This window comes from Ammospiza caudacuta, chromosome 6 (genome assembly GCF_027887145.1).
Source record: "Ammospiza caudacuta isolate bAmmCau1 chromosome 6, bAmmCau1.pri, whole genome shotgun sequence".
Taxonomy (NCBI): Eukaryota; Metazoa; Chordata; class Aves; order Passeriformes; family Passerellidae; genus Ammospiza; species Ammospiza caudacuta.
In genome coordinates, this window is record NC_080598.1 from 32,130,487 (window position 1) to 32,157,123 (window position 26,637).

The 26,637-nt window shown below is 40.2% G+C and overlaps 1 protein-coding gene across 2 annotated transcripts in view; it reads right to left on the bottom strand.

The window, feature by feature from the left end:
- Window positions 1–26,637, bottom strand: part of SMOC1 (SPARC related modular calcium binding 1) — a 127,839-nt gene that overhangs the window by 54,160 nt on the left and 47,042 nt on the right. For both annotated transcript variants that reach the window (XM_058806822.1, XM_058806821.1), the window contains exons 3-5: window positions 25,304–25,416; window positions 15,288–15,387; window positions 12,816–12,863 (exon numbers count right to left, since the gene is read on the bottom strand). In XM_058806822.1, the coding sequence (XP_058662805.1) occupies window positions 12,816–12,863; window positions 15,288–15,387; window positions 25,304–25,416 (261 nt within the window). The remainder of the gene's footprint in view (window positions 1–12,815; window positions 12,864–15,287; window positions 15,388–25,303; window positions 25,417–26,637) is intronic.

The window sequence follows — 26,637 nt, forward strand, 5'->3', positions numbered from 1 at the left end:
AGTGACCCTTAATGTCTCATACTTGGAAAGATACAAAGTCCCAGCCCACATTTGAACCTGCATTTCAGAGCTTGCACTATAATAGGTCAAATCAATACAATGTCCAAAACCACCCTCTGCCTCTGGGAAAGTTCAGATCCAGATTCAGATTTGAACTTTGCAGGTTGAACCAAACCCTTAAGGTAATTACCACTTAAAACACCCAACTCCCTTCTGTAAGCTGTGCAAACCTTTCTGGGGAGAAAAACATCTTCCTAGTACTGCAGCATGGAAGACAAGGCAGTTGAAAATTGAGCCATTACACTTCACCATTTTGATGGCAAAACTCCTAGGGATTTTGGTGTCAATGCAGAGATACTACATGTTATTTGAACCAGCAAATAAAGATATAACGATCAGAGAATTAAGCTGAGCTGTTAGTGAACTTTCTTGTCATGTACATTTGCTTCACTACTCGTGAAAAGTTGTTGTTTTAACACACTTACAGAAATGTAGCATTCCAAAGAACATTTTTCTCAAGTGTATGGGCATGCTTCCAAGCAGAAGACAAACTATCTGAAGATTATTGAAGCCATTATTTAAGAGCATTCACCTAATTCAAACTTGAGACTCACCCTCTGCTCTCCCCTTTCTCAAGCTAAAATCCCCAATATAGTGCAATCAACTAATTTAGGAGGACAGGAGGGAGCCAAAAGTTTGTGTGATCTCTCTTTTGTTCTACTGAGTAATAAGTGAGGGATTCAAAACCTCAAAACCTGTGAAATAAGATTTCTTGGCTAGCCACCAGTTTCTCTCCAAATTGTAAACAGTAAACCACAGTCTTAACCAATTTTGCAGGCTTGGACTTTTGGACAAGAAGCAGCAGTACTCCACAGGTAGTCTGAGTACAGATGTAACTCAGAATAAGGAACCTGTACATAGTCCTGTTATTTAGAGCCAGAACTCTCAGTTCATTTCTGGGCCAAACTCCAACACAGAGATGATCTTCTCTATAAAAGCAATTTACACATAAGATATGGGATAAAGAAGCATATGATCGGATTTTAGTTTGGTTATCAGAGCATTTCTGAGGTCAAATGCAAGGAAGCTTAAATGGAGAAGACCTGTCAGTGTGCATAGATTTACCTTACTGCAGTTTTCAGAATTCACAGCCAAACTCCTTCCCAAAAGGCAAAAGAGGTCTCTTCAAAAATTTGGAAGTAATAGGAAAAATAAATGCCCAAGGCCAGATTTGAACCTTATCTGTTAAAAAGGTGAAATACGTAATAAAGGTCAGGTTACTTCTGAGACCATCTTCAGTTTAGATCTGCACAAAAAGCTTTCTTTTTGACCAATGTGGAATCAGTGTCAAGCTGTGAAGACATTGTCCCCACTGTGCCCTCCCCCACTTTTCAGAGGCTTATTATTCTCACTCTTCTGTAACAATCCCAGCAGCAGTTTTATTCCTTAAGCAAACAGAAATCATCCTGTGACTTAGAAATACATGCTCTTGTCATCAGCTCTGACCTACAGAACCAAGCCTCCAGTTATGTCACTGTCTCAAAGAGTGACAGGTAGGTTGTCAGTGATTTTAATTGTCTTGATTTAAGTAAAAAACCTTAAGTTCACTTCCAGAGTGGCTCAAATTGCCAGGAAAAGCAGAAAAAAAACCAAAGGAAAAAAAAGGACCTGCATATCCATTCAAAGGCTCTTGAGGGAGCTGCTAAGATACAAGTAATTTTCTTAATCTACCATTTCCACTCTATCAGATTCAAGCCCTTCTTCCTTTGAGCTTAGTCCCTCCCTTCCATCATAGTTAAAGTACTGCAATTCTTTGGAAGAAGGGACTATTTCCCTGGTATTGCTGCATTTTTCTACCCAACTGCTATTCTGGCTACTTTACTGAGTTAAAAACCAAAATGTTCTCTTTTTTTTTTTCAATTACTGTATAAGCTATACAACACTTTTACCTTGAAAGATAACCATATTCCCAATCCCATGATTTCAAAATTCATTCTTTTATTTCATTCATATATCTTCTGAAATAAGCTATGCAGCAGCAGGGACAACACTAAAATCCCTCCTTGGACTAGAGTCCATTAGCCCTACTGAACAGCTTACCTAGAAATGCTACATGTAAGTGCCACATATTGACTTGTATGTTTATTTCACAATAATAAAGAAAAATGAATAAGAAGATTTCAGGACATAGCATCTAGCAGCAGACAAGCTATGAGCCCATCCCCACCAGCAATCTAAGAATGTTTAAAACACTCTGGATCAACTGCTTGTTGAGAAAGGAGAAGGAGAACAAAGCTCAGAGTCCCAGCTCAGCTTCCAGGCTCTGCTTCTGTCATCTGGTAAGTTTTCAAACAGGATCTCAGCCTGCCTGTCATTGCAGACTGATGTTTCACAGCTGCTAGCAATGTTCTGCACTGCTAAAGAAATGAATCTCGACCACCATGGAAAGTGGCTCTTCTCCTTATGAACCAGCAGCAATTTCAGTATGTAAAAAATCAGCTAGGACAACACCTGGGAAGGCTATTGGAATGCCTTCAAAACTAGAAACCACATACAGCCTGCAGAAAGAGGCTCCCAATGGGAGCAAAGAATATTTTTCATTCAGCTGTGTACTTAAGCTGTCCTTCAAGAGTCTAATGCCGTCCCCTACTGAGACACATACCTGAGGGGAAATGGAGACACACCTAAAAGAATCAGGGGAAATACATGGTTTCTTGGTATGGTCATAACACATAGCACCAAAAACTACCTATTACCAAAAAACATGACTACTTAATACATTTGCTGAAGAATGATCACATTTTTACCAAGTACCAATAGCAGCTGGCTGTAGGGATGGCAGGCAGTTTCAAAGCAGAGTCTCCAAAGCTCATTTTGACCAGGAGACACCTTCATAAGTCAAATGGCACAGAAAAGCTTTGTGTGGTAAATACAACCCAGCAATTACACAGCTGTAAATCCAGCACTTCCTTTTTTTTTTTTTCCTACAGAAAAGGATCAAGGTAATGAAGATGAGAGGAAGAACTGAAATAACCTTATTCTTCAGGAAGATTAACAATTGAAGGGAAATAAGCTGTAATAAACACTGAATAAAGAAGAATTCGGCTCTATATCTGTGTAATAAAAACGGCATCCAAATGCATATCAATATAGGCTACAACAAAACTACTTGGAAAAGCTATTGCCAATCCATAGAAGGGATGCTAGGCCATCTTGTTCCAAGAAGGAGTACTGTCTGTATTAATGAACTGAGAAGAGAGAGGTGAGTTAGAGCAGGCAACGTAATACATGGCTGCTCCACAGTCCTGGCACTAAGCTTCACAGGGAAACTGGAGAGAATAGGCAAAACACAGAGAAACAGACTACCAATATTATACAGGCTGCGTAAATCACAGTCAGCAAGAGCTGGACTAGTTTGGAGTGTTTGTTGGTGGCTTTTTTTTTTTTAAATCCAAAGCAGAAACACCTCTAAAGTGCCAGCATTACTTACACTGTAGAGTGAGTGATGAGATCAAGAAATCAGCAATAGCTAGCACTGAGAATGTTTACAACTAGATTGAAGGACAGGAAGTAGAGGAAGAGATGCTTAACATTTTTATAGCTTCGTACTTGGTAGAAGAACTCTTTTATATCTCACCCTGTAAACACTAGAAGTATTATAGATACTGCAGAATTTTAAGCTGCAGTATCTTAATTTTGAACCATCTTCCATTTGGCTCACTGCCTTGAGTGCCATTTGAAATAAAACAGTGAGCAAAAAAGTTTCCACACAAAGAAATATTTTGCTTAAGGCACCATATCTCATAGCAAGATTTTTAGCACTTGACATTGCCCCAAACTTTGAGCAAAGTTTGCAAAAAGCTCTATAGCACTGTCAACAGCTGCCTGATCACTGCTGGCAAAAGCAACAACCACCTTATGATTGTTTAGTTTAGCCTCTCTGGTTTTATTCTACCTACAATATATCATTTTTTTTCCCTTTTTTTCCAGGAGCCACTGCTCTGATGTGAAGTATTCTCTGTTTCCATACAGCCCAACAGACACTCCCCTCCTCAACTACCTCCCCTGAAAGGCTGCTCAAAATCCACAATCAACTTCCACCCTTTCATTTCTAGGCTGTGCACGAGCCCAGATAGCTGCAGCTGTGGAAAAGGGAGCACATCTGAAATGCCTAAAGGAACTGTGATTCTGATCAAGTCAAAAAAATTAACAATTGTTATGCAAGCTTTATATACTAAAAACAAGATCCCTAGCTTTGGAAACATTTCTGAAGCTACCTGGTAATATACAGTGAGCTGGGGCAAGGGGCATAGAATGGTGTGGTTGCAGTACCACTCTTTCTTCTTTCTCTCCCCACTATCACTCACATTCCCCTTTACTGCTCTCCTTCTAGCTCTGGTCTCTTCAAGGTAAAGACTCTATAAATTCTCCCACATCTTCAAGGCCTGTAAGTGGGGGGTTGGAGACAGCAGCAGCAAATTTGCCAGATCAATGGCCATTTGAAATTCAGACATATGGCTGAAGCCCTACAGCTGCATGTGTTAATTACCACACGTGTCCCCTGTAAAGCAGTCTGTTAAACACAAAAAGAAAACAGAAGAGAAAAAAAGCCTTTCCAAGGGATTAAGTAAATAGTCTAAATTTTGACCCTGCTCCCCCAGACACATGCCTGTGTATATGCTGCCTTCCTTTCTCCCAACACCTGCATACTGAGGAAGCACAAGACCCCTGCCACCTCTAGCCATGTGCAGCCAACCTATCTCAGAGTGTGCTTTCCCCCTTCCAGCTCCTCATTTCCAGCCTCTTCTCTCGCCAGCCCCTCTCCCTTTCTCCTTTAGAGGACTCATTCCTGGCTGACAACCAGACTAGCCTTGGGCTTACAATACGCCTTTTCATTTCCTTGCAGGCAAAAAGAATGGATACCTCACTGTTATATCTGTATTGCATGTGTGAAAATGAAGAAAAAGGAGGGGAGGGGGAATATATGTTTTTCCACTGCTCGTTTCCACAGGTTTTTTTCCTCCCTGAATCATTAAAGAGGAGTGTCAGAGCTTTAGTGAGTGAGTACAACTTTGTTCTCTAACTACACAGCCCCAGTTTTTTCACCCCAGAATCTGAGTATTGTCTAAAGGAGGTTTTCTATTTGATTATGACACCAAAGGAACAGTTGTTCTCTGTGAGGGAAGGAATGGAGAACAGAGGGAATCAGATACAGTAACAATACTGCTGGAAGGACCTCCAAAGGAGGTTCCTGCTTCAGAAGGAAATGTGTATGTACAGAATAAAGCATCTCAGTGTACACAGGGTATAAGTGACAACACCTTCTCAACACTGAAATATTTTTATTTTAAAGGTGAAGGTCAATCCTCAAGTTACAGACTGCCAGACATCTACAGATGCATTGTTCAAAATGAACCAGAGACAGCTGATTTTAAGAATCATCTAATTTAATGGCATATTTGTGAGAAGCTGAACAGTTCAGATGAAACCTGTCAAGTCCTTACACAAATTGCTTTGCTGCAGCACCCGAAGGTCCCATCAGAAACTTGAGCACTGAGCTGAGCACAGGAACATGTAATAAAAGACACGGACACTGCCTAGAAAATTCAGTCTGTGGGGAAGACTTCTCCCATCCTTAGCCTTTATCAAAGCATTTTGCAGTACAGCTCCCTTGCAGTCAACATAGAAGAAAAGTCCAGATGAGCACACAGAGGAAAGCTATTATTCCAGATAGATCTGTTGTAAAGAAGCTTTAATTTCCCTAGGTGCCATCCCAGGAACTTAAACAAACATTGGGGTTGTCTCTCCAGCTTCTCCCTACCTTATTTAAGGGCACACATGGTCTGCATGCATTCAAGATTACCCATCACAATTTCATAGTTTATTTCTCTTATAGAGAAACTTTGACAGAGCTCAGGGGGCAAAGGAGTTGAAAGAAAAGTATTTCCAGCCCCTTGACCAAACACCTGCACCACGACAAAACACATTTCCTGGTGCATTACTCTGATTTGAAAGAAAACAACACTAACATTCAGATGTCTAGACTGTATAAAGCATGAGAAGAATAATGTCAACTCTTTAAAAAGAGAAAAGGTTTTGAGCCTACATAAAGTATTTTAACAACAAAACCAAGTGACAGATGCCAAATTTATTCCATTTCTCTGCAAGCTGCAATGATCAGACACCAGAAATCCATGTATAGCACATAAACAGTTAATAATACCTTAACAGATGTTGTTTAATCAATTGCTAGTCTACTTGTTAGATCTACTCACCAGGCTGCTCAATACTATGACTTCATAATTTAAAAACATTTACAGCTGTTCTTAAGACATTACAGACAGGACTTGTCTGTAGATTGCTATAATAACACTTGTAAACTACAATTTTATTAAGTCATATTATATAGACTAAGCTACTGATTGGAACTGCTACTTTTTAGATGAAAGCAGAATTCTTGCATTGTATCAAACAAAATACACTTTAAAACAGAATTTGCCTTCTTTTATACTTGCCAATGAAACTTTCTTCAGTCTCAAATTTGATACATATGTTCTGAGGCCCACAAAAAAAGTCTTGATGAAAATAAACAATTTCAGACAAGGCAGCAATGTGGGGAACCGAAAGAATTGTTTTCAGTTCTACTGTTTATGTAACAAATTTGAAGTTTTACTTCTAGACTTTAGTATTTCAAAAATCTGTTTGCTTCATGTGATATATCTAAGTGCTTTTTAGAACATTGCTCTGCTCTGGAAAAGTTATCCAATATACACAGTATTGTAAAATTACATTCCTCTGTTCTCAAAAAATTGATCACAATTCCCATTTAAAGGCTGGGTTCTTGCTATTTAATAAAATCTGTTATGTTGGCAAACTATACTCTACCATACCTGTGAAATTGACTTGCTTTCTACAGTTACATTTAACTGGAACTTAATAAATAATTTTGTAGATGATACACAGTATAGAGACAGCAATAGGAACCAGGGAGAATTCTGACTATTTACAAGCTGGCAAACCTACTGATTAAGTTAAGAGCATTTTTTACAGAACTATTCTTATAATAGGGAAGCAAACTTCAATTCCATTGCTAAGCTTGCTTGGAAATATAAATATGAGCTAAGCAAAATCTTATGTGCTACAAATTCCATCTACAGAAATTTTGCTCACAGCTCACTTGAGCTATTGCAGGACTGCTTTTTTTTTACACTAACCCCATAACTCCTCAGTCAACTGAGCTTTTATCCTAGTTTCAGAAAAAGCAGCACATATTCATGTTTCTCCCATAGATTCTTTCTTAACTCCCTGATTTTAACAGGGTAGACTGAGAAACTGTCACCATCAATGTGTGGTAGAACAAATCAAGCTTTTGCTCATCTGAAGGACTTGCAGTACTCTTGTAGCACACACATATAGCAAATTGGTTGCTTTCAGGAAGCAGACTTAATACATACGTATAGTACAATCTGACTTTCCACTGAGCTACACTACACACCCAGCTATATTGACAAGCATCAAATTGTTTGTGCACATTTTCACCACATGTGTATCTTTTACCTATAAAATACCTGAAAAACACATCAGTCCTGGTCTAGGAACATTACACGATGAAGTTAAACAGTTCAGAAAATGATAATTGCATTAAAATTCTCCATCTGGATTTCTAAATTAGTATATATTTTTTATTTAAATATATGCATTAAACATAAGGGATCCAGATGAATTGTTTCGGTAGCTCTGCAGACTTGCTGCTTGCTAACGTTCTGCAAGAAATTAAACATAAGATGGTGTTCACCAACTAGAATCATCACTTGACTTCATATTGCCTCGATAAACTTGTATTTACTTCATCTTACTAATGAAAGCCACACAATATTCTTCTGCTGTATTCTCCACTAACTGCTAAAGACACCAAAGCATTTTCTGTGTTCATGAGGCTGGAGACGCAGTTGAAGCTCGATTTGTGTAACAGCACAGTTGTGTTTCAATACACAGCACTGGGTTGAATCCAGAAAGATCTGGAGAAGGTGAAGACCAAAGACCCAGTCTGATGTTTTAGTCACATTTCAATTTGATGGTTTATGTCAAGGTATTGTCTGTCTTCTGTGAGCCATTCAAGCCCCTGTGGAGGCCATGTGCTCTTCTACCTCCAAGCTGAGGGCAGGTGAATTAGGGCCAGCTGCACCTGACTTCTTACCACCAGCAGATAAAGCTTCCAGGACCCCAGCTACAAGCAGCTCCATTTATTTTCATCAGCACAAGCCTCCTTTGCTTGGGTTTGCCTGAGGAGAGTGTTCGCCCTTTACCGCTCAGCCTAATTACTGACTCACACTAATGGCTCATTACTGATTCAAATTGTTCAGTCTCTTGGCTGCATAACTGGGCCATTAGCATTTTCTAGAGGTAAGACTCTTGGAAAAAAGCACGAAAAAAGCCACAGAATGGGCCAACTTGCCCACAATTGCAGCCCAGGATTTTCCTGCCAACAAAGCCTGCCTTTAAACTAATTTCTGACAGTTAAACACACAAAAAGGAACCCAATTCTACATGTTTAATTGGCAGGAATTTCAAGTTGCTCATCTTAGGTTTCTCAGCAGGAATTTCAAGTTGCTCATCTTAAGTTTCTCAAACCATTTCAGTGTTATCTTGTACGCTGCAAAACTCACTGAGAAATAACTTTTTGCAGCTCCATACAAGAGTCATGTCTACACATAAGATAGTAAGTGTACAACAAGCTCAGCCTGGGCTTTGCTTTCTGCAGGTCCATCAGAGCTTACATCTCACCAACAACTGTTCAGGCAATTGCAGATGCTATTGTCAGCTTTTGCAATAGGGAAACAAGACAAGTCAAAACAGGCCTGGAACGTTTTGCACTGCAAAAGACTTTATAAAAAAAAAAAAGGGAGTTCATACTACTCAAGACTCTTCATGACTGACACTGAAAGGTACGCCTGCCCAAATTTACCCTGCAGTTGCATCACTTTTAAATCCCAGATTACTGGGATCCATCCTTTCCCACTTCCTTCATTTAGTTGGTTTGAAAATGGTATCATACAGGGTCCAGAACTGTAAACTACCATTAATGAACCAGTATCCCCACTTCAATATATTTCCTCTTCACTCACTTTTAATTCACTGTTTCCAGTTTTAGAAGGAAGACCAGGTGAATTTACAGAGATAAGCAGTTACATGGCTGTTTTTTACATCCCTCTGATTCCTAACCAGACTACGTTTAAAACCTTCTTGGTGACTGTAAAGGCACTACTCCTGATTGCAACATGCTGAATCCGAGCTAAAGCCCCAACACTTTCCAGATAAAGAAAAGAAAACTTTATTTTGTTCCATGTTTACTTCTTTTGTCTCAAAGTATGGCACAATGTCCCTGTGGCTGGAAAGGAATGCTCTGCATTCTTTAGGCAGGAAGAAATCCAGTAAGGTTGGCTCCAAGGATGCATTTCACTGCTTTTTAAAACATTAACAACATCCTAGAGGGAGAGACTGGGGAGATCCAGACCTCTAGAGGACAGCATGCATTTTCCTAGTGTCTCAGGACCATCAAACTAAGCAGCAACTGGAGCAAATTAATGCAAGAAGTTCCTTATGGGAAAGGACAGTACAAAGAGCAAAAGCAGGTTCTGGATATCCTAATCTCACTGAAGAGCAATTACATTTCTTGGGAACTTGTTCTTTGCTTATGGGAAAAATTCAGCACTAAAAGGATATGGGTAAGTGTCTGAGCCGCAAAGTCACACAGCAAGCATGCCCTGGAGGGCCTGGGTTTCCATTCCACCTCATGCAAACATACCTCCATCTCCCCAGGCCCAGGTCTGCTCTGCCTTCCAGCAACTGAACACTTCTCAGAACAAATCAATATGGCCTATTTTAAAGTTTTAGGTTTGGTGCCAATTTAATTTTATTTAAATTACCTTATGGGGCAAATTGTATGACTAACTGGCATTGCATCACACAGCAATAGCAGCAATGTAAATATGGATAACCAGAGCACGGAATTTTGAAAGAAGAAGTATCTCTTGCCAGCATGCTTGCTTGTTCTCTGCAGAAAGCTCCACAGAACCACTTTCTGGAACTACATGCCAAGTCACATGAACATGAAGCCATTTTGTTTTCTTCTCATCAGTAATGAGAGAGCCTGTGAGTGGAATCATGTGTTACCTCGTATCTTCTGGTACTCGAACATACCTACTGAGCCCCAGAAATTGGAGCTTAACACGAAGGAAAAGAGGGGAAAAGATCTGGAGAAAGATTTATTACCAGTAACCAGCCTTTTTCTCCTTCCAACATTAATTTGCTTCTTCTAAAGGCGAGCTAGTATGCTAGTAAAGTCTTCATTTATTACCCAGCAGCATAAGCCTACCCATCCACACTGTTTCTAAGGCAGAGCAGCCTCCACCCTTTTGCCCTGAAGACTTGAAAGGCACGAAGTTTATTAGCTCATATTTTACATTCCTGTATGAATGAGAAAAAAGAAATCACTTTTGAAAGTCTTAGCTATTCTTTGTCTTCCTCAGAGTACCTATTCTGAGCCAGATATGCTCTTTGACTACAAGATCCTCACTCAGGGATGGAGAGAGGGAGGAGTCTGCTGTGCAATGGGAAAATTCCAAAAGCTCCCAAATCAGATGGCAGTTGCCCAAAGAGGTATCAGAAGTTTCCAGGCTGTGCCTCTACAATAGAAGAGTCATCACTGACCCAGTTCCTGCTGGACCTCTCTTCCTCCTGCCCTTTTTGTCACCTTTCAAAAGGCAATCTTTGTATCAAGTGTCTGAACACTCAGCTAGAACAAATGGTTATGTTCATGCTGGCTTGCCATCAGAGAAGCCAGACCTGCAGCAACCACCTTGCTTCAAGAAAGCCAGGCTGTTCTTGATTCCAGCTTCCTTCCAAAAGGACTCGATACTGGAACTTTGAATCAGGGTAACTTAAGGCAAGGAAAAAAAAACTGATAAGAAGGACGAATTCATTTTTAGATTAGTCATTTTCACCACAAGATGAAAAAGTAATGCTATGTCCATCAAACTTTAAACCAAATTATTACAGCTTCTAACAGCCCTCTTGATTTTAAAAGGCCCATTAAATAGCTTTTCATAAGTATTTTTCTAACATGATGGAATAGGGCCAGACTTGCTTATGTGTGGGTTTCTAGCAGATATGAACAGATTCAGAACTGCAGGAGACAGAAAGTTTACAAGACTGCTTGAAGCATTCTGGCCCAAAGGGAAATGTTTCCCCTTTGACAGCTACTGCACGTTTCTGCAGCCACATGACCAAGCATACCATCATTGAAACAGGATGCCACAGGCAGCACCAAGGAGAATCAATTTATATTACAAATTTTAAATTAGTTCATACCATTTACAGTTTTCTTTTTGCTTGTTCCAACCCTTGAGTTAATAAAGGGAGTGTGGAAGAAAAAAACAAGTTCAGATGTTTTCCCATTTTGCTCCTGTTTCTCATGAAATCCAATGTCAGCTGCTTTCAATTCTAGACCAGGACTACCCAGGTAAAAAGTCTACAAATAACTCCAAAATAATGCAGATTTCAAGAGCTATTTGATTTGCTTGTACTTCAGGCTAGACTGGCAATGATTGCATTAACAGAATTATAACCATGTGTTCAGGTGCCAATTACACATTAATGCATAATTACATGTTTAAAGAGACATATCCTTACCTAAAATAAGAAACAGGCTTCAGTATTCAGTCTCAGCTAAGTAGTTTTCCTTGCATATTTCTTCTCCTTACCTTAAGCTATTATATACAAGCAATAGGCTGCAGAGCAGATATGCTCAAAATACATCTCTACTCTGAACAGAGCAATCAAATCCCCATTAAGTGCTTTCAGACCTGATTGACATTCCCAGCATGGAAGGTGTCCCTGTCAGTGTTTTCCTTCATTCTGAAGTGTCAGGAATAACTGGTTTAGAGAGTTAGCACTAAAAATCCTGCTTTGCTTATCAAAAGAGGAACTTGTCCCAGGACAGAGCATTCATCCTCATCAGCAGAAGTGAGGATGCATTCAGCACAGTTTTCCTGGAGTACAGACACAAACTCAAAACTTGACTCTCCACTGGGGCTAGAGGGGAAAAAGGCTGAAAATTAGGGTGTGAAAAAGGCCTAAAGACATATTTGATGCTCCTCAATGTATACCTCAGTGGTGAACCCTCCCAAAGCTATTGCAGCGAATGCAAACCAGAGGACACAGGGAAGAGCTCTGAATATTCACAACGGAAGAACAATGACCCATCTAATGCTTTGCTCAGGAAGGGCAAGGGCTGAAGATAGGAGTGTAAAGAAGAAAAATCAGTGCCTGCGAGGTGTCCAAGCACTGCTAAGGTTTAAACCAGCACTGCTCCAGCTGGCCAGAGGGTTTTATGCACTGTTAAAAATCCCCAACTTTCAATGCATACAAAGCCACAGCCATGACATTGGCACTCCTGTTTCCCAGAATACAGATCATACTGACAGCCTTCCTAATCTCTAGGGATTTTACTGAGCAATGCTCAATATGTGACTTCAAGGTGAGCAAGCAGAACTTATTCTGGACCAGCCATTCCTTCAGGAAGCTCAGCTTTCTTGTACTTTAACTCAACTGAGAAGCACAGAGCAGAGAACACCCTTTTCTACTCCACAGGGAGCAGAACAGTCATCTTACTCCTCCTCCTGAAGGGGAGCTCTAGTGGCACATCCACCCTTGTACCCTGGAGCTGGTTAGGAACCCATGTTCTGAGCTACCTTAAGGGACTTGGCTAGGCAGCTGCTGTTACAAAAGTTGGTGAAGCACAGGACTCCACTCACCTTTCCTTCCCGAATTACCCTGGCTTGATGGTTTATCAGTTACAGAACCTAGAGGGGAGAAAGAAAAAGAAGAAAAGACACCCATTTAGATGCTGTACGGTCACACAAAGTATATGACGTCTCAATAATACAGTCTATATCTCAACCCATAAAGCATCTATTTAACTTGTCAACAGTTCTATTTAAGACTCAGAGAGCCTGTGGCTTCAACCAAATTGAAAAGTATAAGGAAGTTTTATGCATTAAGACATTAAATTGGGATAAGGGTAAACAAGAAATCTTTAGTAGCTGGATCTAGTGATTTGAAAGACCTCAACAGAGCATCATGCTAGTAAGAAACCTGGAATAAATCCAAGGGCAAGAATGAAAGATCAGTAAGAGTCACTTTCATTTGCAAATGTCAGGAAGAACAAATCAAAAGCAGATGGGGAGAGTGTGCAGGGAATGCAAGCACAGTATTCCAGAGGAAAGGGATTAAGTGGGACAATTTTCAGAAAATGGATTTCAACCAACCCCAGAACATCCCCAGCTGTTTGAAATGGGACACTGAATAAGATCCAGCATGTACTTGAACAGAACACATCTCGGGTTGTTGACTTTAACTTGGATCTTTACATAGTATGTATGATTCTCTGCTTGGTACTGCACTCTACTTTAGTGCTTCATCACAGTTTTCTACAAAAACTTGACCAGGTAATAAAAGCTAGTCAAATAAATCCATTACCAATGTGTATAAAAATCTGACAAGCATTTTTTTAATAGCTTTATTCACAGGAAACTGATTCTTCTATGTACCATTACTGAACAATTCTAATGATTACTGAACATTCAGGAAACATGGATCAAAAGTCAGCTTTAAAGAAGGTATCTCTGACAGCCCCAAGAATCTGATCAAGACAACCTCTGAAGGTAAACTATTGCCTGGACACTTTCACTTGCAGATCAGTTCATCACAGATCTACTGCTGAATTACAAGTGGTAAGCACAAACTCTGTATTAGTCATCATATGTCTAACATCTGTGTCCTACAGTACAACATGACTTTCCTTTTCTGCAACATGATTTCATAAACAGCACAAGACTAACTGAATAGATTAGTAAAAGTCTAAAACATGCCCTACCAAAATGATATACTGTAAATGGTGTCATAAAGTCACATTCTAAAGGTTTAAGCCAAATTATTGTAGGATTGTACCTTAGACTAAAATAGGATATTATTTTTTTTTCTTTCCACATGCCTGTGATAAACCAAGCATCTCCTCAAGGTACATTGGGTCACAGCTCTCCCACTCAACTCAAACCCTTATGCAAGTCACTTATTACCACAAGTAATAAGTGCAAGTTTGCTTATTACCACAGAACACCCTACAGCCAAGAGGACACCGTATAAGCTGAGAAAAAATCAAAGTCCTAAAGGTTTGACTGCTGTCATGCTCCTATTTAAAGGGCAAACACTGCAAGGTGTGAGAGAACTATACTAAAAACCCTTGAGGTGCAGACTGTAGAGCATGAAGACATGTGGCATCACTAAACATGTTAGAAACACACTCCTATGCTTACTGCCTTTTCCTTCTTTAATTTTTTGGGGAGGAGACAGGAAAGTGAGAAGGCAGCATAATTCCAGTGTTGCCCTTCAATTCTGTCCAGAGTACAGAACAACCCTGCCTGTGTTTACTGTGGTTGTCACAGCAGGACTGTTCACAACAGCTCACAAAACAAGACCACTATTGATCAGGGCCATATGAAAATCTGGAGCCCAATCTCATTCCACTCAAGCCATGGAGTACCAAATCCAATGGTGTGGAGAAGAATGAAAAACAACATTACTCTTTTTTAAAGAAACTTGTGGATTTGGTGTCAATAAACTGCTGAGCAACAAAGTAATGTCAGGCTGAGTGCCCAGAAACACATCACTTAATAAACATGAGTAACAGCCTGGGTCTGGACCTCCCTCTTGTGAGCTGTGGCACGAGCCCAGTGTTATCCACCACGTGACACAAACACAGGGATCCTAAACTAAGCAATATGGCCAAAAGACCCAAATTCATTATAACAGCAGGACCCCAGAAACTGACAGTTTTGCACAGAACCACCTTCATGAATTAACAGAAATCACTCTGTACAAAAAATTACTCCACATTCCACAAAATACAGCCCAAGAACCATTTCATTACAATACAGCTCATGGAAAAAAGTTATCCCATCCGTTCAGCAAATCTTTGGTGTTGGTGTACACAGCAACACTGACTCTTGCCTTGGCTGCCACAGGTTGTCACCTTAGTGGTTTTTCTTACTGAGCCTTGCAGAAATGTCTGTATCCTAATTGCAGGGTGGACATGCCAGAGTCCAAAGTGCAGCATTAAGTGGGGTAAACTGGCCAAGTCACCTGCAAGATTGGGCTCTCAGAAGGATGCATTCACCCCAACCCTCTGGTTATCAAGTTAGTATTTGCTGAAGCCAGTCCCACAGTACCTGAACATACAGGAGTTTTGTTCTGTACAGAAGAGCCGCTAATAGGTTTGCCATCAGGTGTCACACACCAGCAGTATCCAGTGTAGGTATGGCACTGCACCTGTTTAATAAAACAAAGAGCAGGCATTTCATTTCTCGCTCTATCACCAACCACTTTATTATCATTCAGCATCTTATTGAAAGTCCCAACCCAGAGGTATCACAAACACATGCTTCAGAGCAAGAAGGTCTTACAGAAGAGTACCTTTGATATGATTATCTTTTCTTCCCTCACCACCCCCCCTACACCCCAAGAAAGGTGATTTCTCCTACTCCAACTCCTGCAGCTGAAACTCAGAAGGCAAAAGAAGTTACAAGTAATCATCTGAGAACACTTTAGTTGGGATATGCAGCAGTTGTATCTCAGCTCGTTCCACCCTCTGCTACATTCCACTTACTGTTTACTATTAAAAACCTGTCCCGCTGCATCCCAACTGGGTTATGTAGAGGCCACCCTATCCCAAATTCCATAGCCACTGCTTGAGAGCACAATCTGTAGGCATTTTAGAAGCATTTTGTTCAGTAATGGCTGGAAAAGGGCAATACCGACTTGCTTAACAAACCTTCTCCAGACAGATTTAAGCTCTGTTGTGTTACTATGTCAGACTACACAGCAGGAGCAAGATCCAACATGCCAGCTCCTCATATATTGACATGGACTTAAGAACATTTGATGAATGTTCTAGTGAGTCAAAAGGTACACAGTATAAAATTCATCTTGATTGACTTTAAAGCTCTACTTCTGAACTGAACATCTAGAACTGCCCAGTTCCTTCCTTCACCACAGAAAGACACCAGAATTATGAATTCAGATACAGAACCTCTCAAATAACGGTAAGTTCTAATCTTGCAGACTGATCTTAGTAACACCTATGGAGACATTAATTCAGCACCACTAAAATTTCATTCAGCCTAACAAATCTAATTATAGCCTTTGCCTCAGCTTCCAGAGTAGCCAGCAACTGGATGAAATTCAGGATGCCTTTGACATCTTTGAGATAAAAGTAAACTGCCATTGTACAGGCATCTGTGCAAACACTAACAGGTCTCAAAATTCTTTCTAACAAGCATACTTTCAGCTGGAGTTAAATGTGCACATCAGTACCTTGAAATGGTATAGAAGCGCATCCTGTTATTATAAACTCAAGATGGCTCCTTTGATACATTTCTGAAAAAAGCCATTAAATGAGACCATTTCAGAAGTTGCCTTTTTATTTTACTTGTAAAATTAATTCTGTTCATTCTCTCTTTTTCCAAACAAGTTCACTGAAACCAATTTCCAATTCCAGTCCTCTTCACACAGAAGAGAAGAGTGATGGGGTGTTTGTGCTGGTCCCCTCATTAGGGATCCTTCAGAGCAAAACCAGTCATTCCCCCTCGCTGACAGCTGGCTTCAATGCCCTAAGGTAGCAAAGTTTGTACAGAGACTTAATGACAGTTTTTTTTAAAGGCTTTGAATACCACATAAAACATGATCTAAGAGCAATTATAACACAGTACGTCGTGTTTATCTTGGGTTTTACTAAAGTGCAAATCAATCATTTTGCCTCAAGCATTTACTTTTAGTAGCCAAAATCAACAGCTATCTCATGTACCCATGTTACTGCAGTCACTGTCACTGCTATTTGCAGATTCATTTTTCTTCTCTCAATATATCACAATACTGATGGCAAATTACTCAAGAGTACTTTGACTATAATAAACAATAATCAAGTTAGAAAATATTTGTTATTGCTCAATGTTATCAATTGAATACTCAAAACAAATGTGATGGATCTGTTTGGGTTTATGTTTAGAGTTTATCTTTGCTGATCACACACACACACAAGACTGCATTCCCAACAGCACAAGAAGCTGCATTAATTGTAAAAATCCTACCAAGGGATAGAGCTAAATGCCAGGATAGGGTCTTGAATTGTAGGGCAAGATTATTCCATGTTACGTTATATAAAAAAACCCAGCGTACTCAGCATTTAAAAAACTCAAGTACTAGTCACTTGATAGTCCTTTAGCCAAACTTTCGGAAAAATAACAAAGTACACGGCAGAGGAGTCAAAAAAAATGTATTGACACAAATTCAGGACAGATGCATTAAGAGTATGTTACATAACACACCTCAGTGGAGAGCTACAAATTACATACACTCATTTATGGAAGCCAAGCACATTACACCCATAAAAAAGTGAAGTAATTTTGTAAATAACTAGGCTAAGAAATGCTAGTCTTCCTTGGACTGGTATCCCATGACCTTTTCTTCCCCATGCTGCCATTAACAAAAGAAAGAAATTGCCATTAGAAAAAGGAAGGGGGAAAAAAAAAATCTGAGACTGACAGCACTCAGCACTTTCACCACAACCACAAGTTTTACTGCAGTACCAAAGGGTTTCCCTTCTACAGATAACAGCTGCAATTAAAGTTCAGCCATTATCCTAAAGGCCAGACAGTTAGCCATGAAGAATGGGCACTGCAGAAATCTCCAGTGCAATTTTTCCTGAATGTCTTCACACTGAGACACCTTTCACCGTGATACCTGACCAGGTCTCAGTACAATTTAGAGTGATAACAACAGTGGCCTACAGCCTAGAGTTTGCATCTTAAAGGCTGGGAGGGAAAGTAAACTCTTCATCACTTACATAGTACTGGTATGCCACTGAAAAAAGCGTAAAGGCAACAGCTGATCCAGTACACTGTCTAAGCACTGTGTGTAAGCAAGCATAAAATGTTGACTATTTCAGAGCACCTCCAGCAATGAATATCCAAAATTCGGGGGTTTACTTTAAAATTTTCCCCTGACCTTACATTTGAGCTTTTATTTCTGAACAAAATTTCAACTGTCAACCCAAAATTCAACCTCATTGTCATCCTATTCCCAAAGTAGTGAGATTTTTAAACACTTATCTTCAGGTAAGTAAGTTTGCAAGCATGACAGATGTTTACTGCACAGATCTAATCTTCAGCTAATGAGTTAATTTTGACTCTATCAAAATACAAGTTAGAAAAAACGTGTTTGACTTTTTTGGCACTCAGTCTTCTAAAGCTAAGCATTGAGGCAGAGGAAATACAATCTTATATATTAAATACAAACTTATATACTTAATAGACTTGATTGTTAACCAAGCTGCAGTTACAGAATGCGCCTGTTAGGGCTGGAAAGGCACACGACAGAATTTGGTATCTCAGATTAACACACAACAGCTGTATTGTAAGTTACATAATAGGAAATCAGACAAATAAAACCTGTAAATCATTTGAGGTCTTCAACAGATACCCCACTAACATCTACATTAAAAAAAAAAATCCAATTGCATTTTAAAGCACTATAAGCAGCCAAATCCCTGATCATGCAGAAGGACACTGCTCCCATTTTTCATGGAGAGATAGGTCATCTTACCTGTGTCTCAACTAAAGGATGAAAAGCATGAGGGGCAAACCCAAGAAAAATTGCTCCAGATCACCACTCCCCAAATTAAAAGTGTAGCAGCAGTTTCTCTATTCCACCCTGCCATTACAACGTGCGAAATCAAACAGTAGCCAATACACTGGCCAAATACCTGCTCTCATGAAATTCCTTACAATATGTAAGCACTAAAAGAGTAGTCAGTGGGTGATAACTCTGCCTCTTAAGTTCCTCAGGGGGAAAAGAAGCCATTCTTTGGGTTTCTTCAGTATCTCACTGACAATGCCAGGATCTGATTCCCAAGTAAAGCTTCCAGACAAGCAAGCAGCATCCCTTTATAACTATTTAACAAATAAGGATCAAGGGGATGTTGCTCAGACAGAAATCGGAAGTGAGAGAGAAATCATATACACATATGATGGAGAGAACAGAGGCAAAGCAGCAATTCTGTGATGGCTGAAACCAGCTTCCATGGAGTTACAGGAAGAGGTAGTTGCCTGTAATAGGCTTGAAGGAACCTTGGACAAGCACTGGGCTGACAACAGGAACACTCAGACTAGCCTCTCACTGCTGTTCAGATGAAATGTTTAGCAACCCATTCCTATCCCATCACAGATCAAACAAACACTTCCTGGCTCCTTCCACAATGGAGGGCAGAGACGAGAAGGAAGAACATTCATTCTGTATTGAAAGCTATACTTATTTGAGAAAAGAAAAAACACATTCAGTTTTTGAATGGCACTGCCGAGGCTAAGGGCAGGAAGCAGAGCTACTGACTGCATTCACAGCACCAGGCAAGGCTCCAAACCCTGGCTGCATCCAGGTGCTCCTTGTAAACAATGTGAAAACAGCTAAATAAATAGCTCCAAGTCAGCAGGTCATCCAGTCTGACCCAGGGAGCAGAAGCCAGTGTGATGCAGCAATTCTTTAATCAAGTCTTTCCTTTGGTCAAGCCTCTGAGACTCAGCTAGAAAGTCCTCTGAACCCACATTAGTGGCACACAACTGCACACTGGCCTGATGGCTATATATCTTAAATCTGCATGGTGATCCTCTGTTCTGGTGCACATGTCTTGCTATAATGCTTAGACTCTGCATCTTGTAATACTTTTTGCTACATTAAGAGTCAGCTGATTATTGTCTGAAACCTGCCTTACCTTTATAGGCAATTTTAGGGGAGCTATGAATTAGTCTGCATCTTGTATTTAAGCCTCTTTGGGACTGCAGCCCCTTAAACAATTCTTGTCACTTTTTCTGTTCTCCACTCCTATTTAATTATTCACAAATGGTGCTGTGCAAATGTTCCCACGAGGGCTTTATGCAGCACCCACCTCCCTCAAGTCTATGCACCACTCAAGAAATGCTTCCTCCATGGGAATTTCACTGTTCATACCACCAGGGGAAAAAATGACCTGAAGTAAAACAATCTTAATCGTGATCAAGGGCATTCCCATCACACATGCTGGTACATAGGTTATTTTTAGTTCAGGAAAAGGGTCCTCAAGAGAGGCTTTCTGCTTCTGACACAGAATGTGACACTTTGAAGCCAAGAATGACCTTACATTGTCACTTACCCTAAGTATGTCTACTCTTGCTTTAAGAACCTGTTCCTTTGCTATCTCAACTGGTACTTCTTTGAAGAAACACCATAAATAACCAAAGTTCTTACCTCCTTACCCACTCATGGTTTATCTTTAGCACAACATACAAATGAGAGATACAATGAAAGCCACAGGAAGAAGGCAAGTGTTTAAGTAGCAAACCTGCAGAGCAGTATTCACAGACAGCTACAGCTACCATCATTTATAGAAGGGATATCTTTTAATAAAAAAAAAAGCCAAAACTACCTACCATTTAAAAACCAAATGCTTTTTAAAAAGTTTTTTTTAATCTAGCAAGACAGACTGTGTTCTTCTGAAATGAGAGGTGAATTCTTTGAGAGCTTAGTATTGCTGGAATCTGAGCACTGAATAATGGAATAACAGACAGCATCCCAGCAATGAAGGATGTCTACGCAGTACCTTGCTGCACTAAGACGTTTGTAATTCTGCCCAGCACCACACTACACTAGCCAATACAGAGGAGCAGACTTGGATCATGAAATCACACTGAAAGCTGAAAGGGGTCCCCACATCTTTAGAAAGGGCTGTTTGGGGAACCTGGGAGAAAATAAAACTTTTTATGTGCATTAGCATAGTGTAGAGTGAAACTACTGGTATGGACCATAATACTGATCTCTCTTTCCAAGCAGACTTATATTACAAGATGTGGTATCTAATAATGCAGAACTGCTCTGATAGCCAGCCCCTCATTAGAGGGGCTGACTGTCAGACCTGTCATAAGACCCACAGGTTTGACTGATGCACTCATTTTAACAGAAATCTCAGTGCTACATCATAGCTGCACCAGGAGGGAGATTTTAAGAACCCTAAACTCAAAGAAACTTTCCAAGGAGATTTGTCCTCAGTTTTATGCAGACTTGTAAGGAAAAGAAACCACAACTAGACAGTGGAAGGTGGCAGCAAACAGTAAGACATACCACAAAGTCCCACAAAACTACACCCCCAAGGCAGGATTAACATTGTTCATGTTCATATTAATCTCTCTGAAACAGATCCCATTTAAAATCTCAGCAACCTTTTCTGAAAAACTGCTTGGGGAAAAAGTATGAAGAATGCAAGTCTCCCTCAGCCCATGGCAACAAGCCCAATGGCACTAGGCAGCAAAAGAAAGTGTGCAGATTACCCACTAGCGCCTGTTGTTTATGAAGAACAGATCACAGCAGGTTAAGTGCAGCATAGAAAAGGAATGGCATTTATGGAAAATACAGCATACCAGCAAAAAAAGGCAAAAGTCTTGGGAACACAAACTGGTTTTAGTCATGGTTAATTCTGCACAAAAGTGACCTCAGTTTTCTACAATTAATCAAATTACTCGTATCTAACAAACATTCTTATGTTGTGAATAACTCAAATTTTATCTGCCTGCTTATATTACTGTGGGATAAGTGTAGAGATTTTGTTATAGGAAGCAATATTCCCCACACAGACTGAAATATAAAGACATAGCAATTCCAGAGGAGTTAATCAGATCTGCTTCCCCATTTACAGTCATCCCATCATGCCTGCAAGTGGCATCACTTCTCCATCCTGCAAATGCATGCCACATCTGTAGATGCCTAAATAGCACTAAAAGGGGACTTGATAAGATCTTTGCAATACACGAACTCAACAAGGGAAGCAGCACACATGTTGCATAGAAACAGTTACGACAGCCAGTGAACTGACAAGTGCTAGCTCCTCTTGATGCAGTACACAAACCCTATTATACCTAGTCATGCATACGAAAACTGGAAAACTGATCAGCTGAGCAACAGAATTAGTGGCAACACTGATTTCAGGCTAAATTTCACAGGCAATCAAAACCAGACAGGTCATACAAGTGTTTTAAGACATGTGTGATGTCTCTCTACAAAAGGGTTTAAATGCAAGCCAAACGAAGGCCTTTGCCTTTAGGCCCTTCTCCCTTTCACCCTTGTTGCCACATCTAACTATGGTAGACGCAGCCCTGCGGGGAAGTAGGAGGAAGTAAGCTGAGCATGGTCTTCCTCCCGCAGCTGCTGCCCACATGGCACATGCTCTGGCAGAGGAGCTGCGTTCTCATCACCCCCTGCAGCCCCAGCCAGTCTGCAGCACCTCCAGCTCCAAATCCAGCACTGAACTGGCTACAGCTCCAGCAGCTGCAAAGGGCAAACTTGAGCTGCTTTCAGAGGAACAGCCCCACTTTCAGTGTTTACCCAGAGTGACTGCAGTTTAGTTTTAATCAAGATAATTATAATGAACTACAAAAGCAACAGCTCAATCTAGTTAAGGCCAAGCAGGTTCTCTGAACACAGATACTACTACCTAATTCTCCCACATCTGTACCGCTCTTGTTTTTCAGTCCTACAAAAATTTCAAGAATTCCCAACAATTAATTAGTTAAATTAAAAATCAGACTCTCGAAGTCTGGTGGCAAGGACAATGATGTGGGTCTGAATACTACTGTGTTCAGTTGGCTCAGCAAGATGACCTAAAAGCAAGTAAGCTATGTCTTGAATGAGTGCTGTAACACTTCAGACATTTGATATTCTAAATATATGCATGCATGTTTGATCAGAATTTTTCTTCTACATAAAACTCCCTTTCAATAACAGTTACACAGAAAGAGGGAAGTTGTTGAAGAAGTCTCCTTAGCCAACTTTATTTATCTTGAAACATGTGCATCTGCTTAAGACTCTTATTGGGATGGGGATTCCATGTTGAAGAGCACAATGGGTATTCTTCCTAGAAACTTCATTAAGAGATGCTGTTCTGTTGTAGACTTCCTATCTGAGATTTTGGAGTCTAGATGGAGCAACATTCAGGTATTAAACTAACAACAGTCCAGAGCTGACTTCAGCAAAGCCTCAGGGACTTCACAAGAACACAGCCTCCCTGTAAAGCAGAACCCAAGAGCTTCAATTCCCTGCAGAAGAGATGCAGTATCAAAAAGTACCTCCACCAGATGAGATCTATTTATGAGTTGCTGGAAGCAAAACTGTTTAGACTGTTCACTAAAATTCTAGTCTTTATACATCTTTTTTTAAATCAAAATTTGATTTGTTTTGACCAGAAGCTAAAGGAAATATTTGTCTCAAAAGCAGGCTGAAACTAGTTAGCTTTCTTGGACATTATTTTTCATTTAAATCTTATGCAGGGACAATTACCTTAAATGCTACAATATAACTGATGAAGCTGGTTCATAAGGTATGTGGAACACAGGGTATTTTTATGAACCAAGGAATTATATGAATTCAGTTAATTCCAGATACAAAGAGATCAGAGGCTTTTCTTCATCATGCCAGGTAAAACAAAAGCATTTTAGTGTTCACAGATAGAACTGAATGGAGGAAGAATGCGAAATACCACTTGGCTGCCAACTGACACCACACAATTTTTGTAAGCAGTTTCATGCTGTCCCTCAACTGGCAACCAGCACTGGCTAAGGAATGTGCCAAGGAAAAGTCCAGCAACTTCTCCACAATCCAAACACTGGTACCAACCTTCAAAATAAACCTGTCTGAAACAAAGCTTTATCAACTATACTATCAGTCCAGCCTTAATAAAGATAAAAATTTCACCTACTTTCCTCTCCAAGAGGTTGATGGACAGACAATAGACATTTCAAAATTTGCTTTCCTTACCCTTTTTTTCTTGAACTATGAAATTTAACATGGAACACTTTGTTCCATGTTGGCCCACTGTGATAGCTTTTATAAATATTAGCCTCAAGTACCAACAGAATATGAGAAGCTCTACACAAAATCAAATTGCAACAGTTGAAAGTGCACTTAAACTGCAAGAAACTGCAGCCATCTTCTCTTATCCCAACCTTACCATGATGGTCCACACAGTACAGAAACAGAATGCTGCTCTAAAGAACCATGCAGAGTTTGCAGGATGAATACAACTTTTTCCACATCATCATCAAAAAACAAAAACAAAACAAAAACACTCCCACACACCAGATAATGGGAGGGTAAGGCTGAGGAGGGGAATAAAATTTTTGGTGGGTTATCACAAAAAAAAAATCTTTCCTCTCCTATCCCCCCAGGCATCACAAAATGTTTGAACCAAATCCAAAGTTCTCTGCCTTTCTCATCTTTTTTAAGCAAATATTGATTCTGTCTTGGACTTTCTTTTAACTTCAGAAGACCCTGCAAACAACCAATATATCCTAAAATTTCTCCAAGAAAGAAGGTATCTAGAACAGTATGAGATATATGAAAAGTTAGGCAAAAAACATTCTGTGATTTACCTAAACCCACAAAGTAGAGGTCCCAGGTTTTGTAGGTTGCAGGTTTTTAACTTTTTAGATGCATGCAAAACTGAGCAGACAGCATGAAACTGTGTCAGGAAACTGTGCATGAGCCATTTTTAACAGCCAGTTCAGTCAGCACTAGGGCACCGCCCAATATGCAAGAGGTAACAGAACCAGGTATCACTCCTCATTTCTACCCTGCTCTGGCAAACTTCAGCGACTGAACAGTGAGGAATCAAAAACCCAAACAAAACAGCCTCATCTCCTCTCTGCCAGTCCTCCAAATCACTACAGGATATATAGCACAAAAAGTAACCAGCAGAAGGAAGAGGCTGAACAGACTGCTTTTTTTCCTGGGATAGATGAAGCAGAGGTAAGAGCAGAATCAGCTGCATCCACCCTGCTCTGTGTGTGTAAGCCACACCTCTCTTTGCAGCCCCTCTTCATGGAAAAAATGACCTCCCCTGCAACTGTTTTTTTTTTCTATGCAATGCTGAAAATTATTGCCAATTTTTCTGTACTACACTGGAGCTGGGTGCTATTGCATATGTGTATGTCTTTTAAGGTATTGTGACAGAATCAAAACTGTTCCTAACAAAGTTCCCAGCTTTCCAATTTTTACCCAAGTAACTGGGTCAGAGTGTGCACCCACTCTGCTATCATCACCTGGTTCACCTCTTAACACTGAATCTCCCACAGACACCCAAAGCCTGGCTGAATGAAGCAAACAGAAATTTTACCTGCATGAAAGATCCATCCTCATTGCATTCTGGGATGAAGACTGCTTCCTGAGGCTTCTTTGCCTGTTCCAGTGCTTGAGCTCTCTCTAATCGACACTTGCTTTGGCCAGCATCTACCAAGAGAAAAGCAAAACTCACATTGCAATTTGGCCTCTTCAAAAGCTACCAGATGACCCACGCAGCTGCGAGGGAAAAAACCCCAAAACAAATAAATATGAAGTATAAAAGACCATTACCTGCACATTCACAAGGTAGATATGGAGTTACCACTCATAATCCTAAAGACAAATATGAACCCAGATAATGAAATTACAACTCAGTTAATTAAGAACTGCCTAATTTCCAAGCCAATAGTTTTTATGGTCATCTAAGGACCCTAGAAGCTTCTTTCAACCAGCACTGGAGCACAATGCCCACACAATGAAATGCCATTAGCAGCCTGAAACTGGATGGCTGAGTATCACCAAATAATTCAGGCCAAGCAGCAAGCAGTGTGGAAAAGAAGTGATGATCCCCTCTTCTCTGAGTAACTCTCCCAGGAAGATACTAAAATAGCCAGCCATCCATATGAACTTCCCCCTCTGTATGGTCCAGATGAGGCAGATACACCATTTTCTGTGCTTTCCTGAAACCCAGCTTTTACCTCTAGTCCCAGTGCTTACAGCCAGGTGTGCATTAAAACTTTCTCATATCAGTTACTCACTTTAGAGAAAAGAAAAAAAATTGCTCTGCAAGCAGAGTTTGAAGGGGTTAAGATCTCAGTTCTTACTTCAGATGATGGCAAAGTGTAGCACGACCTTAACCCATTCCAGGTGGAGCTCATGGTTACAGGGTATACCCAGATAAGTCTAACTCTAATGACTGATGGGTAAAAAGAGGGAAGTTCTGCCCTGCAGAGAACCAGATTGACTCAGTGTTTACATTTTAAAACATCAGGTCTAACAATACTGCTGTTCAGTCTAGAAAGAGAAGGAAAACAGTGAACATCTGTTTCCATGACATTCTGACACCAGAACTAGCACCTTCTTTCTTCTCCCATGAATCCACTGACCAAAGATTTTTAGTGCGCAAACTTCAAAATCTTTTAGCAGCACCATACAGAGTGAACAAGTTTCAATCCTCCTTGTACCAGGCATGGAAATCATATTGGTTAACAAAAAATTCCACTGGATCTCTGAAGATCCCGTTCTGTTTCATCAATCACATGAACTTTGACAACAAAATCACTAATACCAGCATAAAATTAGAAAGTCAGTCTGGGTTCTTAGAGCAACTGAGTTCACATTGTGTGGCAACAGAAGTAACTTCCATCCAAGCATCTCTAGACACAGAAA